At 44.0% G+C, this 25,266-nt stretch overlaps 1 protein-coding gene across 1 annotated transcript; it reads right to left on the bottom strand.

Annotated features, from left to right (window-relative positions):
- Window positions 1-4,636: 4,636 nt before the first annotated feature.
- On the bottom strand, window positions 4,637-25,140 carry LOC137307234 (keratin, type II cytoskeletal 8-like). Its single transcript, XM_067976661.1, has 9 exons — window positions 24,729-25,140; window positions 23,307-23,515; window positions 17,629-17,689; window positions 16,491-16,586; window positions 12,915-13,079; window positions 9,745-9,870; window positions 8,096-8,316; window positions 6,792-6,835; window positions 4,637-4,969 (listed from the first exon to the last, which is right to left on the bottom strand). Exons 1-9 carry the CDS (start codon window positions 25,002-25,004, stop codon window positions 4,824-4,826), a joined length of 1,344 nt encoding a protein of 447 aa, XP_067832762.1. The 5' UTR covers window positions 25,005-25,140; the 3' UTR covers window positions 4,637-4,823.
- Window positions 25,141-25,266: the final 126 nt, after the last annotated feature.

Raw genomic sequence — 25,266 nt, 5'->3', positions numbered from 1 at the left:
AATGCGCAGTTTCTGTGACATAATTGAGGTTGCTAATCATGGTAAGTGTACTGGGGGGTGTAAAGTCTTTCTACTGTTTGTGTGCAAAGAATCAGTGAGGGTCCTATTTCATTATTTATAGGTCAGGCTTGGCATAGGTAGAACATTGTTCATTGCAAGGTAATGCTCCTACTACAATGTGCCTTAACCACCACCTCAAAAGTTTTGTGCTGTTTACTCATGTCCACTATAAACTGGGTTGAGACTGCCAAGCTCATTTCACTTTGGCCCTTCTAGCTATCAGAGTGTCATCCTATCGATTTGTGCTTGGAACTGAACCTCGAGCTTTGATCTAACCCATTGCACCATCCAATGGCCAATATGATATTGTTGATACAAAAACAGATATAGATGGAGCAAAGCTTCAAAATGAGGGAAAATGTATTTTATGTAAGTGACCTAGTGTTACCTTCCTCTCACTAGAGCAGAGAAGGCTGAGAGGAGATTTGATAGAGGTGTACAAAATTATGAGAGGTCTAGACAGAGTAGATAGAGAGAAACTGTTCCCATTGGCGGAAGGGTCAAGAACCAGAGGGCACAAATTTAAGGTAATTGGCAAAAGAACCAAAGGCGACATGAGGAAAAACTTTTTTACGCAGCGAGTGATTATGATCTGGAATGCACTACCTGAAAGGGTGGTGGAGGCAGATCCAATCATGGCTTTCAAAAAGAATTGGATAAATACTTGAAGGGAAAAAATTTGCAGGGCTCTGGGGAAAGGGCGGGGGAGTGGGACTAGCTGGATTGCTCTTGAAGAGAGCCAGCACGGGCTCGAGGGGACGAATGGCCTCCTTCTGTGCTATAACCATTCTATAATTCTATGACAAACATTCAAGTCTAACCACTGCGCTGGTATATGCACTAGTGCCACAAACACACTCTTGTGGTGATAGCTAAGACATATCATTTCCTGTAAAGTACTTTGTCTTTGCCACAAAGAGGCAGTGTTGTTTAAAAAAATTGAATAATTCTGGGATCAGATTTTAGTCCCATTAATGTTTTTTTTACCTTGAAAGAAAGACGTGTTTGTATAGGGTTTATTACATCTCTCAAAAACATCCCAGGGCACTTTACACACAATGAATTGCTTTGCAGTGCAGTCACTGTTGTTAAGTAAGCAAACACAGCAGCCATTTTCCACACAGCCTGTTCCCATAAGCAACAATAGGATGAATGACCAGTTATTCTGTTTTTGGTGGGTTTTTTTATTCGTTCACGGGATGTGGGCATCACTGGCGAGGCCAGCATTTGTTGCCCATCCCTAATTGCCCTTAAGAAGGTGGTGGTGAGCCGCCTTCTTGAACCGCTGCAGTCCGTGTGGTGAAGGTTCTCCCACAGTGCTGTTAGGAAGGGAGTTCCTGGATTTTGACCCAGCGACGACGAAGGAACGGCGATATATTTCCAAGTCGGGATGTTGTGTGACTTGGAGGGGAACGTGCAGGTGGTGTTGTTGTCATGTGCCTGCTGCTCTTGTCCTTCTAGGTAGTCGAGGTCACAGGTTTGGGAGGTGCTGTCGAAGAAGCCTTGGCGAGTTGCTGCAGTGCATCCTGTGGATGGTACACACTGCAGCCACGGTGCGCCGGTGGTGGAGGGAGTGAATATTTAGGGTGGTGGATGGGGTGCCAATCAAGCAGGCTGCTTTGTCCTGTATGGTGTCGAGCTTCTTGAGTGTTGTTGGAGCTGTACTCATGCAGGCAAGTGGAGAGTATTCCATCACACTCCTGACTTGTGCCTTGTAGATGGTGGAAAGGCTTTGGGGAGTCAGGAGGTGAGTCACTCGCTGCAGAATACCCAGCCTCTGACCTGCTCTTGTAGCCACAGTATTTATGTGGCTGGTGTTGGTTATTGGAACAATACTGGCCAGGTCTTTTTTCTGTTAAATTTAAAATATTGGACGTGTGGGAATGGATTGAGTAAATAATCCAACCAGATGTTAATTGTATCCCTGTGATTTATATCAATTAGTGTTAATTGTATTCAGGTGGTGTGTATCAATTGGGGCTCTCTTGTATCCATTTATATGAGAGCTTATCTAGGGTGTGGGTTGTGTGGATCTCTGAGAATAAAGGCTTGGAAGCAACTGAAGATCAGGCTCTAGTATTCTATCCTTCACCACTGGGCTATCCAGTTTATTACACCAGAGTTCAGATAAAATTATAAACTGCAAAACCAAACATTGAGGGATTTGTTCGTCACAGAGGCCTGAATCGGAATTGCCACCTGTTATGCTGTACTGCCCATCCAGAATTCAGCATATTATACAGAATTGTATGTTTTAATCTCTGTCGTGTTTCTTCCATTGCTGTTGGTGATAATCCAAGTCATCACAGAACACAGAGTGTATGGCACAACATTCTAAAGGAATTCACCATCCTGGACATATTAAAGATAAGTTTGACTGTTTTATCTTTAAGTTTTCTTGCATTTCTAGTCAGGACACCTCCAAGCAGTTTAGTTTCCAATATCATGGCAAGCACTTCTTCACCCTCAACAAGTCTTAGCATCTCTCTCGCTCACCTGGGCAGGTAATCACATAATAGGCAATTCCACTCTCACCTCTAGCCTCCAGCCTCTCTCTCTCAATCACATCCTCTCTTGTCTCCATTTGATCGTTGCTTCTCTGAACATTCCTCTCGCTCTTGCTAAGCTGCAGCAATGCCATCCTCTCCAACTCATCCTCCTCACTGTATTGAAATCAAGGCTCCTCGCACCATGTCCTACTCTATTTCCTAGACATTAAAACCACAGAACTCCTCACCTCCCTCAGCTTTTCCTGCCTACAAGCAATCTGCAAGCTTGTAAAAACTTTAAAAGAACATACCGAGTGACCTGCAGTCGCACTGTAGCAATGGGGAGTGACACATTGTGCATTGCATGTGCTCCTGTCCTTGAGGAGTGTGTTCATTGGTCTATTGTGAGCAGTGCCCTGTGTTATGTTCTGTTTGCACCATTAATAATCACAATAGTCTGAAAAATGACTCATCACTTTTTTTCCAACTGGAGTGAAGGATTCTGCAGTGGGATTTGAAGTAGATAAGATTGAGGTGAATAAACCCAGACTAAACTTGAAGAGGAATTCGTTATTCAACACTAGGCCTGTCTTTTTCACTCTTCTGTAGCTGTCGATCCATGCTGGGGTATGGTTCTACGGCAGACTCCCTTTGGTGCCTCACTTCGGCAGATAGTCTCTGTGTGCTGGAGGACGAGGGGAAGTCATGGCTGAGCCTGATTCTTCTGGCCAATGTCCAGGCACATTCACTTTGCTGCACGGATCACTGGATAGTGATCCAAGAGCTAGCTGACATAATTATGGGGAGGATACAAAAGAAAGAAAAAATAAACTTGCATTTATGCAGCAGCTGGGACACCTCAAAGCACTTTTCAGCCAATTGATTATTTTTGAAATGCGGTTACTGCTGTTATGCAGGTAAACTATCAAGTTGCACACAGCAAGGACCAGCACTGTTCACAAACAGTGAAGGAGATGAATCACTCAACAGTATGTTTTTTGGTGGTGTTGGTTGAGGGAAGAATATTAGTTGGGAGAACCCCCTGCTCTTCAAATAGTGCCATGGGATCTTATATGTCCAGCTGAACAATCAGAAAGGATGTCGGTTTAACATTTGAGCTGAAAGACAGGTATCTAAGACAAAGCAGCACTTCCTCAGTACTGCACTGAAGATAGACGAATTGGGCGAGAGGTCCAATGGCCAAGGGTGGGGAGTAGTCCCTAACCCTGTACATCACCTTCCACAGTTCTATGCTCCTTGTTTCCCACTACCATGTTTATGACTGGGCTCACCAGCATGGTCTTCTACATATTCCTCCCTCACAGACTGTGCTGTGCCCTCCACACCCTTCCCCCACCCCAAAGTTGTAGCTTTAAAAAACTAAAAGCTAGTTTCCCAGCACTGATTTGGAAAATATGTTTTAAGGGTTTGTAAAAAAACACTAGAACTAATATTGTGTTCAGTCATTTGCCTTGTACTGGTCAGCAAGGGCATAAATATAAGAGAATCACAAAACTTTCAAGGGGGAAAACTTCTTCACATAAAAGGCCGTTCAAACGTAATATTCTCTGCCACAAATTGTTGAAGTAGAATCCTTAATTTTTTTTTGAAAGCATTGTTTGAAAGAGAAATATTAAAAAGAACGAGTAGTGAGCAGGAGATCAGACTAGGTGGCATTGATGGGTTTATCGGTATGTTTTTGTGCTGTAACATTCACAAACTCAAGCTTCAGGTCTACCTTTTCACTACGTTCTGATTGATCTCATTATCTCTCCCACTCTTTTTCAACTTGTCTGGGACGATCTTATGAGTCTGGGCCATTCCTGATAAGTATATCCTCTCAGTTCTGGTATCATTCTGGTGAATCTTTTTTGCATCTTCTCCAGTGCCTCTATCCTTTTTATAATAGAGGCCAGAATTGTGCACAAGATATCACCTGGGGAACCAAACCAAGTTTTGTGAGGGAATTCATAGATTGTCTATTGAAATACATGCAAATCAGCCACAATTTCCCAAATGGCAGCGACACATCTAATCTCTGGAGAGAGTTGATTGTAAAATTAATCAAAACAGAAAATGCAAGTATGTCATATTATCAAGCTTTATTTCACATTTGGTACCAGGACTGGGGGGGAAATCCTTCATAATTCTCAAACTCCTTTATGGATCCATTGATGAGGCCTTGAGGTGCATTTTAACCAACAAAATTTGAAACGCAACAAGTTAAAAATGATTGAAATGACCAGACACATCTTTTTGTAAAAGATGAGCACTTCATTTTCTTGGATGAAAGGGGGACTCGGAGAGTGTTTTGCCATCCTTGGTTTCAATAGTCTTGACGACAAGGGTTCGGCTTACTCCGCTTGTTTCCAGCCCACCACGGTTAAAGCTCTCGATCTGCAGTGCCGGAAGTCCGTAATCTGTTGAACATGTGCACATTTTAAAATGAGAGGCAAGAGAATGAGCAACAATTGCATTGGAAAGCACAACTTTTAGTCCACCAATTTATTATACTGAACGCTAAGCAGTACCTGTGACCAACATTAAACATTAACAGATGGAGACCGTTGCATTCCTTTGTGTGGTCCATCAACGTTACTGACTTTCGGTCAAGGGTCACAATCCCAATGTCTTGTGAGGTTCCACACTAAGGGATGCTGCAACAGGAGTAAATGAAGGGGGCTGGGTCTCTGGCCCTGATTCCCCAAACAGGGAGCTGTGGGCCATTGCCAAGTGAAGGCCAGCAATTTCTCAAAACAACAAAGGAGAAAACAAAAAAAAATGATTGGACCAATTGTGCCATTTGGTAATAGGGCTCTTTCAATTGGTGTATGGGCACTGGGATAGTACTTGCTCCTAGTAGCATTCCCTTGCCCACCTTTTGCTGTGGAGCAAGTGAAAGGACAAGAAATAGTATTGGGTCACAGTTCAGTTGGCATCCTACAGCTGGGCAGACTATTCATGGAGGTCCAGAGACTACCAGAATAACAGGTCTGCTGAGGACCACAGCCAAGGGGAGGAAGGCCACAAATAGTTCCCGGCTGTATTAAGGAGTACCACTGGGTAGAGGGCAGTGAAGGTGCCTCTGGCTAAGCACATACCCCAAATAAAAAATATTTAGCACATCAACATAGCAAGAAATATTTGATACCATGGACCATGCATTACTGCCTGAATCTGTTATGACAAAATGTTCAAAATAGCCATGGCTTTCAAATTATTTTTACACTCTACCTTTTGTTACATTGAAATTATAGCATAGAAACAGGCCATTCAGCCCAACTGGTCTATGCTGACGTTTATGCTCCACGTGCGCCTCCTCCCTCCCTACTTCATCTCACCCTATTAGCATATCCTTCTATTCCTTTCTCCCTCATGTGTTTATCTCACTTCCCCTTAAATGCATCTATTCTATTTGCCTCAACCACTCCTTGTGGTAATGCATTCCACATTCTTACCATTATTTGGGTGAAGACGTTTCTCCTGAATTCCCTATTGGATTTATTAATTAGTGACTTTTATATTGATGACCTCTAGTTTTAGACTCCCCCACAAGTGGCAACATCTTCTACATCTACCAAATCAAACCCTTTCATAATCTTAAAGACCTTTATCAGGTCACCCCTCAGCCTTCTCTTTTCTAGAGAGAAGAGCCCCAGCCTGTTCAGCCTTTCCTGAGAAGGATATCCTCTCAGTTCTGGTATTACCCTTGTGAATCTTTTTTGCACCGCCTTCAATGTCTTTATATCCTTTCTATAATATGGAGACCAGAACTGGGCAGGCCTTGTAACCAGGGCCTTATAACCAAGCTTGACTATCTCTACTCAATGGGGGTAGTTGTAACTTTGGGTGATGGTGTAAAATTGGCAATATTGAATTAGCTGCTCTATATGGAAGGGAAAAATCAGGTGGGATGTATAAGGGATGGCCAATGCAATATCGTCCATATTAAAAATTGCCCCCAATGTCTGTACATGAGCACTGTCCAGCAGGAGTCACTGGATAATCAACAAGAGCAGAGGTTGATTTGCCCTTCCCCCACTTTCTGGCCTAGGGGCATTGAGACCCCCCCCCCCCCAACCACCACCACCCAACTCCGGCCCTGGTTGCAGGTAAGAGATTGAATCTCAGTCCTTCTTAGTCTTTTAGGACCAAGTGGCACACCAGGAAGGTAAAATGTATTTTGTACTGCACAAAATGATTAGATTTTGTAATTGAAAACATTCAGAGCAGTTTTCTTACTTTTGATTGATTGGTGAAAGGACACATTCACTGGCGCTGACAATCTGAAATCAGAGACAAGAGTAACTGTTATTGGAAAGAACATACACACGAGAACAGTTAAGAATGAATAAAAGGTACAATGAAGCTCTAAGAGTAATAATCTCTATTACTCTATCCTGGTCTAGCAGTCAACTGCACTTTGAATGCCCTTAATCTCTTAGGAACTGCTCCCTGTCACTGCCGTAATTTCACTGGAAATGCAGTGTAAACACACAAAGAGGGTTTCTGACATACTCACGGTGAAGTTACGATGGCGGAGTGGGAGCAGCTCCACGTTTCGTACATTACAACAGTGACTACACTTTAAAAGTACTTCATTGATTGTAAAGCACTTTGGGACATCCTGAGGTCATAAAAGGCACTATATAAATGCAAGTTCTTTCTTTTTATATCACTTAGAACTCACTGGATGATCCAATGCCCTACAAACTTGGGTGATCTGAATGGGAGCTCAGTGTTCTAACGCCACCACTTTGATCCAAAAAAGGGGCTCTGTTTATATTTTTTGAAGATTGATCATGCTGCAGCAGTTAAACATACACTGGCCCTCATTAACACACACGAGTTGTGGAACACAGGCCCGGAATAATCAGCAGAGATTAAGTGCACCAGCACTGACCCTGCCAGAGTTTGTGGGCTCAGTGGGAGGACATCTAATTTACTTGGGGCTGGCAGGCACCTGTGCCACTATGAACATATCTCCAACTTGCTCCATGAAGCCTGAAGATCGAGCATCTGCTGACCATGTTGGGTGGGGGGTGGGGGTAAGGTTGCCCAGGCAAGTGGGTCCCAACTGACCCAGGGAAGCAGGAACTTTTAGTATTGAGTGTCCCTAACCCTAGCTCTGCTCCCTCCACCCCCACCCAGTGGCCACCCCCTTGGAGTCATTTGCCCTGTAAGGGTTGGACAGAGGTTCTGAATCCAACAAGGCTGCACAGAAAGTCCCAGAAACAGCAAAGACCCAATGCAACCAGGTCCCTGCCATCTTCTGGCAGGTTTCAATAGAGTTACATCCATGGCCATGTTGTGCAACACTCTCAAGGACACCCTCAACTGGGATACTTTGTGCAACCCTGAACCCAGCCTTCCAGAAAGAGCCTAATTTATTGAACTAAGCCAGTTCCAGAGGTACCCAGATGTTCTGACAAAAGGTCCTCAACCTGAGATGTTAACTGTTTCTTTCTTCACAGATGCTGCCCGACTTGCTGAGCTTCTGCAGCATTTTCTGTTTTTATTTCAAGAGGTACCCAGAATGTACTAACCTGCTTTCCTCTCCTTCGAGCAGTTTTTTGTAAGTGGCAATTTCGATGTCCAGGGCAAGCTTTGTGTTCATTAAGTCCTGGTACTCTCGCACCTGACGGATGATTTCCTGGTTACCCTTCTCCATGGCTGCCTGTAGCTCAGCTATGCGGCTCTTAGCTTCAGTAAGGGCCAGCTCCCCGCGTCCCTCCGCGTCTGCGATTGCTGCCTCCATCTGATCTTTCTGTAGCATATGGACAGTGCAAAGTGAGCCAATGTCCCAACTTTGGATTTGATCAGGTAGATAGAGAGAAGTTATTTCCTTTGGTCAGGAGAGTCCAGAGCAAGGGGGCATAAGCTTAAAATTAGAGCCAGGCCGTTCAAGGGTGATGTCAGGAAGCACTTCTTCACACAAAGGGGAGTGGAAATCTGGAACTCTCCCCTGCAAAAAGCTGTTGAGGCTGGGGGTCAATTGAAAATTTCAGAACTGAGATTGATAGATTTTTGTCAGGTATTAAGGGATATGGAACCAAGACGGGTAAATGGAGGCAAGATACAGATCAGCCATGATCTAATTGAATGGCGGCACAGGCTCGAGGGGCTGAATGGCCTCCTGTTTCAATGTTCCGAACTGATAATTAGCATTGCTGAAAGCTAGCCCTTCAATTCACTAATGTACGTGCGCCATTTTAACAAAAACAAACATTTGCAACAAATTCTAATTGACACATTCATAAAGTAGCAGAAATTCTTTTGAGATGTTGAACACCATCAATAACTCCTCCCTCCACCTTCCCTTTACTCATTTTCCACCTCCATCCTCCACTCCCATTCCTTGAGCTATAAAAAGAGGTGAAGAACTCACTGGCCTCTGCCAATGCCCTCCTAGTTGGTCAGTAGTAAGGGCACAAGCCCAGGTTAGCTTACCCTGTAATCTCCCCTCTTTCCTTTTAAATACATTTCTTCACATTATTAAAAATAAAACTATCTTTGTTCATTTTAAATCCACAAATTGTTTCGATAAGAGTTAAAACTGCCATAGTCACTAACGTTAAACACAAAAAGTGTCACAATCTCCTCTGTTTAATGGTAGCAATGTCTTAACTTGGCTCCTCCTTCCCCAGTCAATTTGCTCCATTTACAAGTGCACCTGCTGTTGTGCACCTAATCCAAACAGACCAGGAAGGTTCCAGGTTCAGTCCGTGGTCTGTGCTGAGTCAGTTGAGCTGAGCCAGGGCAGCAAGAGGGGCCCTACACCACGGCCTCAGCACCCCTCGATCAGGAGGGATAATCAGCCAGGGTTCCCATTCCTGATCTGTTGTTCAGCAATGCATGCTGCAAAGACCGTGGGGCTGATTTTAATGTTCAGCGGTCGTGGAAAACAGGTGGTAGCAGATCGGCCCCCCATTATACACCCCACCCAGTTATCCTCTCCATTGACTTCAATCGAGCCAGTTATCTCAAATAGTCCATTAACACTTGTTGTAAGGCCACACATGAAACTTGGCCACTGGAGTGAGGTACCAGAGGGCAGTTGGAAGCTGTGCAACCAGAAAGAGTCAACACCTCCAGGAGAAGAGGGGTGAAAATTAGAGAGAGTGGGTGCAGAGTGGCATTTACAACAAAAATAGCAATGACTTAAGAATTTCAATCCTGCATAAAGTGATCTTACTTGTTGTTTCAAACTCTGGATCTCAGAATTTAGTCTTCCGACATGTCTGCCCATGTCCGATATCTCAGTCTTAATGATACGGAGCTCATCTGTATGTTTTCCAGAACTTTTCTTCATAGTGTCAAACTAAAATAGAGAACCATTAATAACATAAAATTCATAATCATTCTTTAAAGGAACCCAGACCATCCCTACAATAAAGGGGGGGGCCATTGTACTAATGGTTTTAACAATTCACCCCAAACATTAACATAATTCACTCTTTAAAGATAGTGATGGACTCATGTTTTCTGTATTTCCAAATTGCAGTTTTGTTTTCTCTGTCGTAGTGCTTTCCTTGGTTATTGTTTTCTCTTCATTGAGAAGCCCGAGGGAATGGCCAACGGCCACAGTCCAAGACGCCATCAAGGTTGATTTTTTTTTAAAAAGAGAAGATTAGGTAAAATCAGGAAGTAGGGTTCTTTGAGGCCAAGCTTTGGTTTTGGACTGTAGGAGGATAAAACTGAGGGAGATAAGAAGAAGTTCTGGTTGTGGGAAAGAAGGAATTAGAGTAGGAGATGGTGTGATGAGTCACGGTTTTAATACAATGAGGAGAAAGAGGAAAACGAATGTGGAGTGGCTGAATGGCAATTTGTAAAATGATGCCATTCTCATGTGAGGGTACAGTACAGTGGGGTTATCATCTTGCAATATACAATAAAAATAAATTCAGTATTTTCTCAATGAGTGAAGTTCTACATTTGAGACAAACTGCTTCACAGCATTTTCGAAGATTTTAAAATGGAAATGGATTTATCAACCAAGACATGATTCACCTGGCAGTAGAACATCAGTACTACACCACATTTCACTGTTTCCAGAAAATAAAAGGCAATGGGGGTATTTTGACTTTGGGCGATAGTGCAAGGGATTTGAGAATCGTGTAAGGTGTGTAAAGGGCGGCTGATCCGATATCACCCGTTTTCCACTAATCACCCAAAGTCAAAATTACCCCCAACAATCCTGAAATTCCCCAGTCTCCTGCTGTAAACCCCAGGGAAATCATACAGACCCAGCTTAACCTGGGTTATATCAGGGCTCTGCTACTTCCCTGAAGGTTGGAGCGTCGGTGAAAAATTGGAAAATCCCACAGAATTTCAGGAACAATAGTTCCATTTATGTGGTGCCTTATGGTGAAACAGATAAGCACTTGAAATGACTTGTGCAGGCAAAATAATACCTTCGAATGTCAATGGCTCGGGATATAAATTGGTCTCCCGGGAGGTCAAATTCCTCCAGTCTATAATTTTAGCACAAAAGTCAACATGAGTGCAGTAATATGGTACAGCACACCTTCATCGGCATGTGACTTAAGCTGGATTCAGTTGTCTGTTCTGCCAACATGATCAATCCCCATTAGAAACTAGCAGAACCTTCAGATCCAAGTCTTGCCTTTGACTAATGCTTACTTTAAATTACAGAAATGCTTCATTGAGAAGTGGTCTGGTAATCGCCTAGTGCTCCCAGTCCCAAGGACTATGTAATCTTGTGCACCCACATTTGTTTGAAAGACACAATTAATTCACAACTTAATTTTCTGGCCTCCAGGCCTTTTTTCATTAGGAAGGTTCATACAGGTCAGCAATCCAGAAACCACATCAGTGACCCTTATGGGCAGGCTGCATTTTCATTCCACCCACAACTAGAAAAAAACTGGTGACCTCTCCCACCAACAGTGACTTTACAGCACTGCGATCAAAGTCACGAATCCTGCCAGCAATGGCAGTGAAGTACCTTGGTAATATGGTGGCCATGGCCACCATTTTATCCACAACTTAACACTCCTGGGATTGAAAGCATGCTGTGCAATATTAGGAATGCCCATATTAATTGGTTCATATGAAATGCCGTTGCCCACTATTAACCAGTTTTATCTTAAAATAGCAGACAGATGAACTGCATGTTAATACATTACTTTCTAATATTATTGTAAACAATTTTACAACACCAAGTTATATTCCAGCAATTTTATTTTAAATTCACAAGCTTTCGGAGGCTACCTCCTTCCTCAGGTGAACGATGCGGAAATGAAGTCCTCGAAATGAAGTCGCATTTATAATTCACAGAACAATGCTGGTGATAACAGACAGTTTTTTCAACTGCCCGTTGCCAAGGCAATCAGTGTGCAGACAGACAGGTGTTACCTGCCAGGTCTCAGAATATACAAATCACCAAAAAAAACAACAAACAAAAAAAAAGAGATAGAGAGTTAGAAACATAGAAAAGACAGCAACTGACCCGTTATATTAAAAACAGATAACATTTGTTCGCTGGTGGGGTAACGTGTAGCGTGACATGAACCCAAGATCCCGGTTGAGGCCGTCCTCATGGGTGCGGAACTTGGCTATCAATTTCTGCTCGACGATTTTGCGTTGTCGTGTGTCTCGAAGGCCGCCTTGGAGTACGCTTACCCGAAGGTCGGTGGCTGAATGTCCTTGACTGCTGAAGTGTTCCCCGACTGGGAGGGAACCCTCCTGTTTGGCGATTGTTGCGCGGTGTCCGTTCGACAACGGATGAGTGTGAAATTAATATAATAAAAGGGGGAACCCCCCCTTAGATTAGATCCATTCCTTGTGAAATGTAATCAATTTTTTAGTTTGGCCATTTCACCTTTTACCGATTTGCATTTGGGTCTTAAGGGCGTTTTAAAGTCTCATTCCCTGAGTAACATTTGAAATCTGAAGCATATATTTTCTTTTTTATAGTGTTAAATGAGACTTTGTACTTTTTACTCTGAATTCACAAGCTTTCGGAGGCTACCTCCTTCCTCAGGTGAACGATGAGGAAGGAGGTAGCCTCCGAAAGCTTGTGAATTTAAAATAAAATTGCTGGACTATAACTTGGTGTTGTAAAATTGTTTACAATTGTCAACCCCAGTCCATCACCGGCATCTCCACATCATGACTACCGTCTAATATTATTAGTCTGGTTTTAGCTCATTGCTCAAGATATTTCTCTTTGGACGTCAATATTTATGTTTATGCAAGATGCTAAGATTAGGTTTTTGCCTTTTTTCTTAGTCACAGCATTCTAGAAGTGACCTCATAGAAGGAGGCCGTTCAAACCTGGTGAGCGCTGGTGTCTGCTCGCCAAGAGTTATTTACCCTTTGACAGAATACACCAAGCCTTACCTTGGTTTCATATGAAATCACGGTATCTTGGCGAATTTTGTTCACCATTCCTTCATATTGAGCCCGGACATCACTGATGATGCTGGAAAGGTCCAGGTTGCGGCTAGTGTCAACTTCCAGAGTGATAGCAGTGTTCTTCATCTGGGCCTGCAGATCATAGATTTCCTGGGTGGGAAAATAAACAGATGTACTTCAGTTTAGCAATGCCTGCGTCCTGCTTACCAGTTACAACTCTTTAAATAGAAACAAAAAAAAACTAGATCACATTTGTATTGTACACCATGTGAGAGTTGTGTCAACAGGACTAACTGGAAAATATTATAAAGGTCACTTTTGCTGGTGCTAGTGCACCAGTGTTAGTGTTTACAGGAGGTATTTGATGCTGGGAGAAACTCTACTCTAGCACATGTTCACATGGAAATGTTTCATACCCATTGGGTATCTTACAAAAGTGCAATATAAGTGAGGGGTCCAGAGATTACTGTAATCTGCAGTAGCAGGTTGAACACAGCATCTGATGAGTTTGGACCGTCTCAAACCAGTTCCTAGCAGGCATGGCCATCAATATGGTCTTGGCACTTAAGCTAGACTTAAACAAAAGGATTAGTAATGCTCACTAAAAGAACTTGATTTGAATGTGAGCCTGCAAGTTCTCTGCTCTAATGTATAGTACCCTACATTTCCTTGTAGTATGGGTTGAAATAACACCAGCAGTTAATGATTTCTCAGATCAGCCATGATCTAATTGAATGGCAGAACAGGCTTGAGGGGATGAATGGCCTACTCCCGGTCCTGTTCCTAACATTCTGTTGATGGATTTGTATTGTAAATTGAATGGTGCCAATTCTTTTGATAAAACAGGCATTAATTTTGCCCTAATGAGCACAGAGGCCACAAGGTCAGAAGTGGAAAGTGCTATAGTACAGGGTGTTCTTCTATAGCTGGGTCTGAAACACACTGTTGGGGCAGAGTAGAGAGCTTTACCCTGCATCTAAATGTGCTGTGCCTGACCTGGGAGGGCTTGATGACCAAAATGGGAAGTCTTCCATTCCCCAGCATTAATGTCCTTCCCCTGGATCAACCTCTGCTGGCTCATGGTCGACTCTCCACTCCTCCTCAGCCCTCAGTTTCCACTCCAGTAGTTCGCCCACTGATACACTGCCCCTTGAATAGCTTGTGGCGAGCGATTGAGTCCAGAACAGGCTCCGAGCCTGGACATTGGTTCGTCGATGCTCCCAGCTGGCTTCACCCGGTCTACAAGTCAACTTCATCCCACCATGGGCCCTCAGACTTTATCTTTGGACTGTCATATTGTCTCCTTACAATGAGGAAATGTCTCTCCTAATCTCTGCCATGCCTATATAACGTGAATTCCCTTTGTGTCCATTTACTTGCATATTTTGACTGCCGCTTCAGGCTCCAGCCCATTACTTCTATCTTTTTTTAATCCCCCCCCTCTTGGGCTCTTCTCTCCTGTCTCCTTGCCTTCCTATTACCCAGTTATGCCACCTTTCATCTCCCCTCCCCTAATCTCGACCCCAACCTATCACTACTCCTTTGCCTTCCTACTCTCCAGGCTTGAATTCTGCTTAGTTAAGTCCACCCTCTTGTGCTTCTCAGCATTCTCCAAAAGGACCCATCAAGGCAATTGTCACTGCCACCTTACAAGGACCAACCTCCTCTCACTGACTTTCCCACCCTGTACGTCCACTGGGGGGCTAATCTTGCCAACCTCCTTTCCATCCCACTCATCCCACCCACTGCTGCCCCCTTGGGACTACCAGTGGATCAACAATCATGGGCCCTCTCCACATTTCCCTCCAGAATGTCCGTTTGCTTGCAAACAAGGCCTTTGACATCCACAGCCTTATTGTGGATAGTTGCATTGACATCCTAGCTATGATGGAAAATTGACTCACTGGAGGTGACACCTCGGCCCTTACTGTGTGGCCCTCATCACCAAATCATACCTTGGTGTCTCTTCCTACTGCCACATGTTTACTTTAAATGAGGCAATGCCTCTGTTAAAGTAGCATGGGATTTCATACAAACTCATTCAGTATTCGTTCTATTGAATTGCACTCTGTTGGTCCCAGACTCATCTGAATTTCAGATATTCCCTTGCACACGTGCCAGGATTTATTTTAGATTTAAAACACTCAGTTTGTATTTTGGATTACTTTTTCTATGTTATTGTGAAAACATTTGGTTGAGGAGGGAATGGGGCTAATGGGAACCATAGCAGGAGTGCACAGTAAACTGTATTAAGGCACCCTTATTTAAGAGGGCCAATGCCAGTGTATTAGATAAAGATAGTGGATACTTGGAGGGAACCCACTGGTCAATGGGTTCAGATAATGGCGACAAACCTAACCTGGGAGTGCCCGAGATCAAAAGAAAAACTGCAAGTGGTGGAAGCCTTCAGGGCAAGGGTCCCACCCAAAACCCTGGCCTATCTGTCTCCTTCGAATGCTCACTAACCTACTGTGCAGTACTTGCATTTTCTCAGTGTGCTTGCATGGGGCCAGGACTCCACGATACCATCCAAACCTGGGCGGGGGGGAAAAAAAAGACAGGAACCAGGTCCCTAAAGGATTTCCCTCCTGTATGCCCCATTTACCGCCAATCCCCTGGGCCACCATGAGGAAGATAGTGGTAGCCTCTCGAAATGGCAGTAAAGGCCCTGTGTTCCCCTAGTGAAGGGAGAGGGCCCAATACCAGCTTCCACTCCCTCCAAGTTGGGCCCTGTATTTACCCGTTGAAAGCCTCAGCCTTGATGCCACCTTCTGGTGCTGTCCTCACACTGGCAAGCTCCCTTTTGGCAGCAGCAATTCTGTCTGGAGCCCACCACGCACTGCAAATGAGCCCCACTCCACCCGGAGGAAAATCCCAGCCCCAGACGTCGAAAAGGAGAAAATGTTAGTCTCCTCAGTGTTAATATGCCTCATCTTAAGCACAAGCATTAGCCTGCACCCCCTCCCCGAAAGTAAATTGTTCTCCCCAGTATGTAAAAAAAATGCTTCCATTTAAATAGCATTTTATCATATTGAAATGTTACACACAATTAATTATTTTTAGAGCATAATGTTTTGTAAAGTGGTTCAGAAACCCACAGTATTGGTAAAACAGTAAATATATGGGAACTGTAGCTTATCGATTATGTTACTGGACTAGTAATCCAGCTGCCTGGACTAATAATCCAGTAAATGAGAGTTCAAATCCCACTATGGCAGTTTTAAAATCCTGGAAGTAAAAAGCTGGCTTCAGTAAAAGCTGTGTAAACATGACGTAAAAACCCAACTGGTTCACTAACATCCTTTAGGGAAGGAAACCTGTCGTCCTTACCCGGTCTGGGCCAATGTGACTCCAGTCCCATGCCATATAGTTGACTCTTAACTGCCCCCTGAAGTGGCCTGGCAAGCCACTGAGTTGTATCGCCATCCTCGAGGGGCAACCGGGGATTGACAACAAATGCCGGCCTTGCCAGCAATGCCCACATCACAAAATTGAAGTTTTAAAAATAGAGAGAGTTCTTTGTGAAAGTCTCTGTTTCTTACAACACAATTTGTTCATTACCTCATCAAATATTTCCTTCAGGAAATTGATTTCATCAGTAAGGCTCTCAAGTTTAGCCTCCAGGTCCACCTTGTTGAGATAGCTTTCGTCAACATCCTACAAGACAAAGACAGACAGACAGACATAAGCACAAGGTACACAAGGGAGGAATTTTTAATGGTCTCCATTGTTTTTCTTTCTCCTCTCTTCCACTGAAGGAACTCAGCCTCATTGGGTTCCAGATCACCAGCCACTTCTAGTATCTTGCCAAAGCGACCATTCTTTACGTCTAAGCTTAGATTTTCTTCATCGGCACAAGTGTGGCATGGCAGCATGTCTGCCCGCTCTGAGCTGGGTGCTGACCCCAGTGAATGTTCTGGGGTCAGCTTAATTTAAATGGTTTTGGCATAGCAGTATTGCTGACAGCAATTGGGAGCTTGTCCCCGGGGCAGTGGGGGCAGGAGGTGAATATGGCAAATGGCAGCAGGATCTCCAATGCCTGCAGCAGCTTAAAGGGCCAGGCAAGAACTCCATTGTTCACCAAACAGTGGCCTTGACTCAAAATGCAAATTCTCTCTCTCGCTCACTCTCAAAGTGCCTGCTATGTCCACTTAAGCTTCTTTCACATTTCCCATCACCTAGCAGCTGAGGCACAAGTTATGTCCAGCATATCTGAGGGGGCAATGACAGGAAATCTATTGTCACACCATTATTACCCCCTCATTTAAATACCACTGCCCATATTTGGGGAGGCACATCAGACACCAGCACAGGTGATGCCAGGAAAGTCTGATAGCCATAGAAATGGAAGGGGATCCAATGTAAAGGTACCCCACCCCACTTTCTGCACCCACCTGCTGAAATCCCACCTGAGCGTCAGCAGGTTTTCAACTGTGGCGAGGGAGGGGGGGAAAAAAAAAATGGATAGTGTTCATCCTAGGCAGCCTCATCAGATTTCCACCTCCCCCCGAGCACAGAGATGCTGAGTACCATTGCAGCACCTGACCGCAGAGATCAACTAACAGCACAAACCGAAGATCAGGCCTAGGGCCTCCTAGTGTTTATAGCTCAGCTCCATACTGGACAGTACATTACCCACTGAGCCTGCGGAGATGCCCAGTAGTTTCTTGACTGGATTGACTTTTAAGCTTGAACCCACCTTCTTGATGATTACAAAGTCATTTTCCCTCTCTGTACGGTTATTGATTTCATCTTCATACCTGCAGAACAAAAAAAGTCAGAATAAAGGATTCCAGGCAAGAGCTGTCGGTAGAATTTCCAAGTTATCAACTGCAGAGTATTTCCCAATAAACCCCAGTAATCATTAACCCTGTGTAAACATGACCCATGAATGCACAGATGGTTAATGCCCTCTCACCAGCTGCAGGGTTTTCAAATCCAATCCACTACTTCGAGTTGTCCCCCACTCTGTGCAACCTTGCTGGTGTCCTGTACTTTGGGCTATAACCTTCCACCATACTTCTCAATAGTGTGTCAGCCGTAGCTCTGTTCGCATTCTCACCTCAGTCAGAAGGCAGTGTGTTCAAATCCCACTCTAGAAACTTGAGCACAAAATCTAGGCTGGCACGCCCAGTGCAGTACTGAGGGAGTGCTGCACTGTCAGAGCTGCCGTCTTTTGGATGAGACGTTAAACCAAGGCCCCGGCTCAAGTGAATGTAAAAAAAAAAAATCTCATGGCACTTAGAAGAGCAGGAGCATTCTCCTAGCGTCCTGGCCAACATTGATCACTCAACCAAAATCACCAAACAGATTAACCGACCATTCATCTCTTGGTCTTTGAGAGACCTTGCTGTGTGCAACTTGGCTGCTGCATTTGCCTACAAAACAACAGTGACTGCCCTTCAAAGTAATTCATTGGTTGTAAAGTGCTTTGAGAGTTCCTGAGATCATGCAAGGAATCAAAAGTTCTTGCTTTCCACCAATAAAAGCAATCAATCATTAAAACTATTGAGCAAAAGGAAAAGATAAGTTTAGGGAGGGGTTGTTCACGCGGAAGTATTTGGCCTATCTAGATAAGAAATAGCAAACGTCATTGTAAAGAGCTCGAGCACCTCGATGACTCAACTAGCCCATTTTGAAACTCCACCATGCAGAGCAGGTCCTGCCTTCAACCCTTGGTCTGCGTCAAATTAGCCAACGTTGACTGGACAGTGGTAGGAATCATACAATAGACCTCAGTACCATAGGTTAGGGAGAGGTGGCGGGCAGTTGCCACTCCTGATCACTATTCCTGCCAGAATGCAGATGTGTATAGACATCTGGTGAGTACAAGATGAGGCTTGACCATGACGTCCCTTCTCCCCCCCCCCCCCTCCCCCCTATCCATCCATCCATCCCATAGTTAAACAGATTGCTGACACTCAGTCTAGGCTTGCCTATGAAGAATAGCCATTGATGAGATACCAGTGCTAGTGGAGCCATATCTCTGCATAAGTCAGTGCCTTTGGGACAGGAGGGACAAAAATTGAAAAGAACTACCTTATAGTTGTGGAGACCCACCTTTTCATGAATTAAAAAAAGCCACCAAGCTGATGTCAGCTACCCAACCAGTTAATGAGTGGCCACACAGGAAATCACATTGATGAGCAGTCTCTCCTTTATCAGAGGGTAGAGATAAAGTTTGGGCATTTGTTTCCTTAAAGAGGAATTCCAGTCTGCCAATTACTGTAGTTTAAACATGGCCCGGGAGAGATGGGGTGAAGCCGATAAGAACACATCTCTTTCAATAAAACAATCACTCTGTGCCTTCAGTGACGTCAGGATAGTTAAATAAGAACCAGAACTGCCCTCCGGACTGTGGTTAGGGCAAGTGGTTAGGCAGCTCGCCCATGATACATCCTGCAAATTGCAACACCTACTCAGAGCATAATGTGCTGCTGAGTACCACAATTTTACACAAAAAAAGTCAGCTTCTGAGTGGGCCTGTGCAATAGAAAGTCATCTGTGCTAAGCAACAACAACTTATATTTATATAGCACCTTTAACATAGTAAAAGGTCCCAAGGTGCTTCACAGGAGCAATTATCAAACAAAATTTCACATCAAACCACACAAGGAGGTATTAGGACAGATGACCGAAAGCTTGGTCAAAGAGGTAGGTTTTAAGGAGCGAATTCCAGAGCTTAGGGCCTAGGCAGCTGAAGGCACGGCAGCCAATGGTGGAGCGATTAAAATCAGGGATGCGCAAGAGGCAAGAATTGGAGGAGCGCAGAGATCTTGGAGGGTTGTAGGGCTGGAGGACGTTCGAGATAGGGAGGGGTGAGGCCATGGAGGGATTTGAAAACAAGGATGAGAAATAGGAGAGAGCCAAGGATAGATCCTTGGGGGACTCCAGAGGTAATGGTGTGGGAGCAGGAAGAGAAGCCATTGCAGGTGATTCTCTGGCTAAGACTAGACAGATAGGAATGGAACCAGGTGAGGGCAGTCCCACAGCTGGACGACAGAGGAGAGTCGTTGGAGAAGGATGGTGTGGTCAACCGTGTCAAAGGATGAGGAGGGATAGTTCACCATCGTCACATAGGATGTCATTTGTGACTTTGATAAGGGCAGTTTCAGTATTGTGGCAGGTACGGAAACCTGATTCGAGGGATTCAAACATGGAGTTGAGAGAAAGATGGGCAGTGATTTGGGAGGCGACAACACAGTCAAGGACTTGAAAGGGAGGTTGGAGATGGGACGGTAGTTTGCAAGGACAGAGGAGTCAAGGGTGGATTTTTTGAAGAGGTGTGCAGAGGGAGGCAAGCACACAATAATAGGATTCCCACCCTCCCCCCCCCAAAAATCACAAGTACAATGGCAGACAGAAGGGGAGGGAGAAGGAACAAGAGGACCTGAAAGTTATTTTTCTGTGCCAATGGGGGATGGTACTCTATCCTACCTTTCTATTCCTCACAGGTCTACACATCAGCCACAACCAGGGAACAGGGAAGCCAAAGGAAGCTTAAACTTAAGCAATCAGAGAGTCAGGAATGAGCAAGACTAGCCCAGCAAGACAGGATGAGCAACAGATGAGAGAGAGACCAGACTGAAATATAAAGAGCTACAGCAGTGATCCAAGTGAGGGGGGCAAGCAAAAAAAAATTAAACAAACACCAACACATACTTTCATTTATTTAAAATTTGTGTTCTCTCTCTCCACCAACAGTCTTGAAGCACGTTCTTAAAACATAAATCGATTCGATCATGCATCTGGTCACCTAACTCCCCCATTTGTGTTCAGTTTATTCCCCCCCCCCATCACCGAGTCATGTCGCTGCATTAAAGTCACTATATAAATGCAAGCTTGTCGTTGAGTCTGGGTGCTCACTTTGTGCCTTCAACAGTAATTCGACTGATTCATTTCAGTGTGCAACCTGTTCTTTTCTAGGCCAAACTGCTCCGGGAAAAGCAATTAATGTAACTCTACTAATGTGCAGGTAGGAATTGTTCTGGTCACAAGTAGTGGCACTGAATGGGTTAGTGAAAATTTCCTCTTGGTTTGGTATTACTGGTGGAATTCTAAAGGGGTAATTGGCATTCAGCTGCCCATCTGAGGGCCCTCCCCAAGATGGCAGCAGCCAGAGTGCCTGCCTAAATGGGGCAATAAGTGACCAGACAGCATTTTTGGGCTGCTACCACCCTTTTTCCCCTCACAGGGCAGAGGGAGTTAAAATCAGCCCTCATTTGTTTTAAGCAGGTGCATTTAAAGTATATTAAAATAGCAAAGAAATTTGAATGCAAATCCATTAACCTGTGTGCACGCCCAGGAAGAATTAGAGCACTTAATGTCTGCCACTGGCTACAGATATACTGAAGTAAATGGCTCTGCCAGCATTTGGTGGTAGTGTCCTATCGAAGGGGAAAGATTTCATTTCAAAGCTGTTTTCAGGGTGTACAGGTTCAGAGTGACAGGTGTACTGAAATATAGCTGAACTGTTCAAACTAATTTTAATTGCTGGTTGCACAGTCTTCCGTTGAAGAGTGTCGATGCATGAATAATGTTAAGTGACATTTTAATTTAAAAAAAAAATAGAAGATGGTTATAGACTGTGTGGTGTGGTATTGGGCCAAAACAGACCAGGAAGGTCCCAGGTTACTATCTGCCCAGCTGAACTGGTAATGCAATTTACCTCAGCACTTCTGGGCTAAGGAAGGAATAATTAACTAGAGTTCCTCCACCTGTTTACCATACAATGGTTCCAACTGTAAAGTGCATTTGTGCACAAAGGGCAGGGACAGGATCAAACAACACTGATGTCCCTCCCCAGGCAAACAAACAGTCAGCCAATACTCACATAAGAACAGCAGCCACTTGGGCAAGACACCAGAGATAAGAGTGGCACTCCCACATAGAATTTCAACAGGCCATTGGGTCCAACCAATCCATGTTGGTCTTTAAACCCCACATGAGCAAAGTGTTCACTGGATGGAGATCAGGGTTGGAACCTTGGCTGCACTGAGGTTTAGCATAGTATCTCACTCACCAGCCTGGCAGAGATCAGCTAATTCAGCACAGACGGAGGACTGAATCTGGGACCTTTTGGTCTGTACGGTTTCAATCGGCGCTGGGCAGTGTATTTAAGCAACAGGCGTCGAGATTCCTGGCCAACATTTAGCCCTCAACCAACATCACGAGTTTGTGGAACCTTGCAGAGTGTAAATTGCCTGCCACGTTTCCCAACTCTACAACAGTGACTACACTTCAAAAATACTTCATTGGTTATCCAATTAGTCCCACTCCCCTGCTCTTTCCCCATAGCCCTGCAAATTTTTCCTTTTCAAATATATATCCAATTCACCTTTTGAAAGTTATTATTGAATCTGCTTCCACCACCCTTTCATACAGTATATTCCAGATTGTAACAACTTGCTGAGTTTTTAAAAAATTCTCCCCTCTGATTCTTTTGCCAAAAAGAACATGGTTGATATTTGATATTGGCTTGGCACACAAGACTTCTGGTTACCAAAACCAGTTTTGCAGCAAAAGGGAGTCTCAGATTACTTTACAAAATGTCTTTGTGCTTCACTCAACTGTCGCTTTTGTTTTAGCTACAGAGAGCCCCTGCAAGTGGGAACACCATGGTATACGGCCTCACCCCCAGTTGTGTCTGCTCTGAGCTCTGTGCTGGTGTACAGAAACATGGGCACAGAGCTCTGCTCACATGCATCAGAGTGCTGGTGAATTGCTTATTGTTAATAGAGAGCTGACTTTCCTGTTGGGTTTTTACCAGCATTAGAAACTTACACGGGAAATTTCCTGGCGGCGGGGAGGAGTGTTCTCCCGATTGCCCACCTTAACTGCGGCAGAAATCCTGGGTACACCGAGTGAACGGCGGTTTTTGCCGACGTTGCAGTGACCAATCGGAAGGACCCCCCCTCAGGAAATTCCCAGTGATCGTGTGACTGTGACGACCCTGAAATCAATTTGCACTCAGATGGGTTATGTCAGTCTACAGTTACACTGCAGATTCCGTGCCCAAGCCACATGCTACAAGATATTAGTAATGAGTGTGTTAACATATTTATAAGTAATTCTCTTGTTCCCTATTTTAAAGGAAGTGTTAAATTTATTTTAAAAACCAGTTAGCATCTTTGCTAAAATAGCAGCCAGGGGAATTTCATGGGGAAAACATTCACTACTTATATTGCACCGCATGATTTCATGGGAAAAATCTGCAGTCAAACTTTTGTTTCTCTCTGGCTAAAATTCATGTATATTCTATTCCAACTAAGTCATTAGCCATTGTCTACTCGCCATCATGACCACAATGGCACAAAGGAATTTCAACCTCTCTCTAATTCTTCGATCAGAGGCACTTTTGAACACTTCTCCACATACTTTGACTTGTAGTCTTCCACCAGCATCTGCATGCCTTCGAGCTCGGCACTCAGGCGGATTTTCTCCTGGGCCAAGGCATCGACCTGCTGTTTGAGGTTGTTGGAATAAGCCTGGAACAGGTTGTCAATATTGGAAGTGCGCACACCTTTCTCCTGGAGCAGCTTCCAGTGCATTTCCAATTGCTTGTTCCGTTGCTCCAGTATCCGCACCTGAAACACAAGCAAATGCACTTGGGGTTAGAACTGCACTGTCACCAGAGTTTTAAACACATTTACAGTACACAGGAGCTTTATTCCCCAAAATAGAACATATCAAATATAGATGTTTTAATATTTTTCATGCACCTGTTTGCAGGTAGGGTGAGTGGAGTAAAAAAATTACAGGTCTCCATAGTCTAGGTCAGTGCCAATGCAGAACAAGTGACACTTAGTCACAAACTGCTCATTTACAGATAAAAGATACAGACAACCCATATTTAAATATCAAGCAGCAAGAAATTGTTAAAAACCTCGACTCAGAGTAAAAAGTCATGATGTGGAGATGCCAGTGATGGACTGGGGTTGACAATTGTAAACAATTTTACAACACCAAGTTATAGTCCAGCAATTTTATTTTAAATTCACAAGCTTTCGGAGGCTACCTCCTTCCTCATCGTTCACCTGAGGAAGGAGGTAGCCTCCGAAAGCTTGTGAATTCAGAGTAAAAAGTACAAAGTCTCATTTAACACTATAAAAAAGAAAATATATGCTTCAGATTTCAAATGTTACTCAGGGAATGAGACTTTAAAACGCCCTTAAGACCCAAATGCAAATCGGTAAAAGGTGAAATGGCCAAACTAAAAAATTGATTACATTTCACAAGGAATGGATCTAATCTAAGGGGGGGTTCCCCCTTTTATTATATTAATTTCACACTCATCTCTAAATGTGAACTTTCACATTTAGCAAAGTAACGGGCAGTTTGGAAAGGAGAATTAAATAAGACAATCGGACTCAAATCTAGGACGGAAATAGTACTTTGTTTTTCATTCCAATCTGTGGATTTGATGTTTTATTACAAAGTGCGCTACCTGCACCTTCAAAGTCACCGACAGGAGACTGGTGGGGCTGGTCACGGTTCAGTGCAATTTGCCCCCAGGCGAGCTCATTCGGCAGGTCTCCAGTTTACTTTTATATATAGAACAATCTGAAATGTTTGAAGGGATCAACTATAACCCGTTTAAACCGGAGCTTCCAGACTGATAATATGTCATATTATATACTTAAATAATTTTATAGTTTAACATAACACTTCAGTTAGTTTACTTTGTTTGATAATACTTCATATTTCACAGTTAAATATCTTGTTACAGTTTAACCACACTTTGTATTTTAGTTTAATATTTTTTGTTACTTATAAATTTTAAACTAACGTTATTTTTACCTTGTCGATAAAAGTGGCGAACTGGTTATTTAATCCTTTGATCTGTTCTTTCTCTTGAACGCGAAGCTGCTGGAAAGCCTGGCAATCCTCGAATCGGGGCAGCTCGAGGGACCCCTTGCCCAGGGGCACGACGCCCAGTCTCTGCCCGGCCGCTGTGCCCAGGAGTCCGACCGAGCGGACGGAGCTGGCCCGTTGCATTGCTGAGCCGGGGGTATAAGACTGGCTGCTGAATTGCTTGGAGCGGGAGTTGACACGGTACAAGCTACGGTTAGACATTTTTCCTTCAAAGTTTTCGATTTCAACCTTAGAATGAAATAAAAAATGAAAAGTTTGCCAATTGTTTTTTTTTTTAAAAACTTTTAAAAGAAACCTGTTTCTGAATCCTCTTTGCCCCAAGGCGAACTGCGGTCCCGTTAGTCGGTGTGTGGTTTATACCAGCCCTTGGCACTCCCATTGGACAGGAATGCAGTCAGACACAGATTGGACACAGCTCTCGGCCAATTGGTGATGGCCGAGGGGTATAAAGTTTATAAACTTC

Source organism: Heptranchias perlo, chromosome X (assembly GCF_035084215.1).
Source record: "Heptranchias perlo isolate sHepPer1 chromosome X, sHepPer1.hap1, whole genome shotgun sequence".
Taxonomy (NCBI): domain Eukaryota; kingdom Metazoa; phylum Chordata; class Chondrichthyes; order Hexanchiformes; family Hexanchidae; genus Heptranchias; species Heptranchias perlo.
The sequence above is the reverse complement of the archived record's forward strand: the minus strand, read 5'-3'. Positions and strand labels throughout refer to the sequence as shown.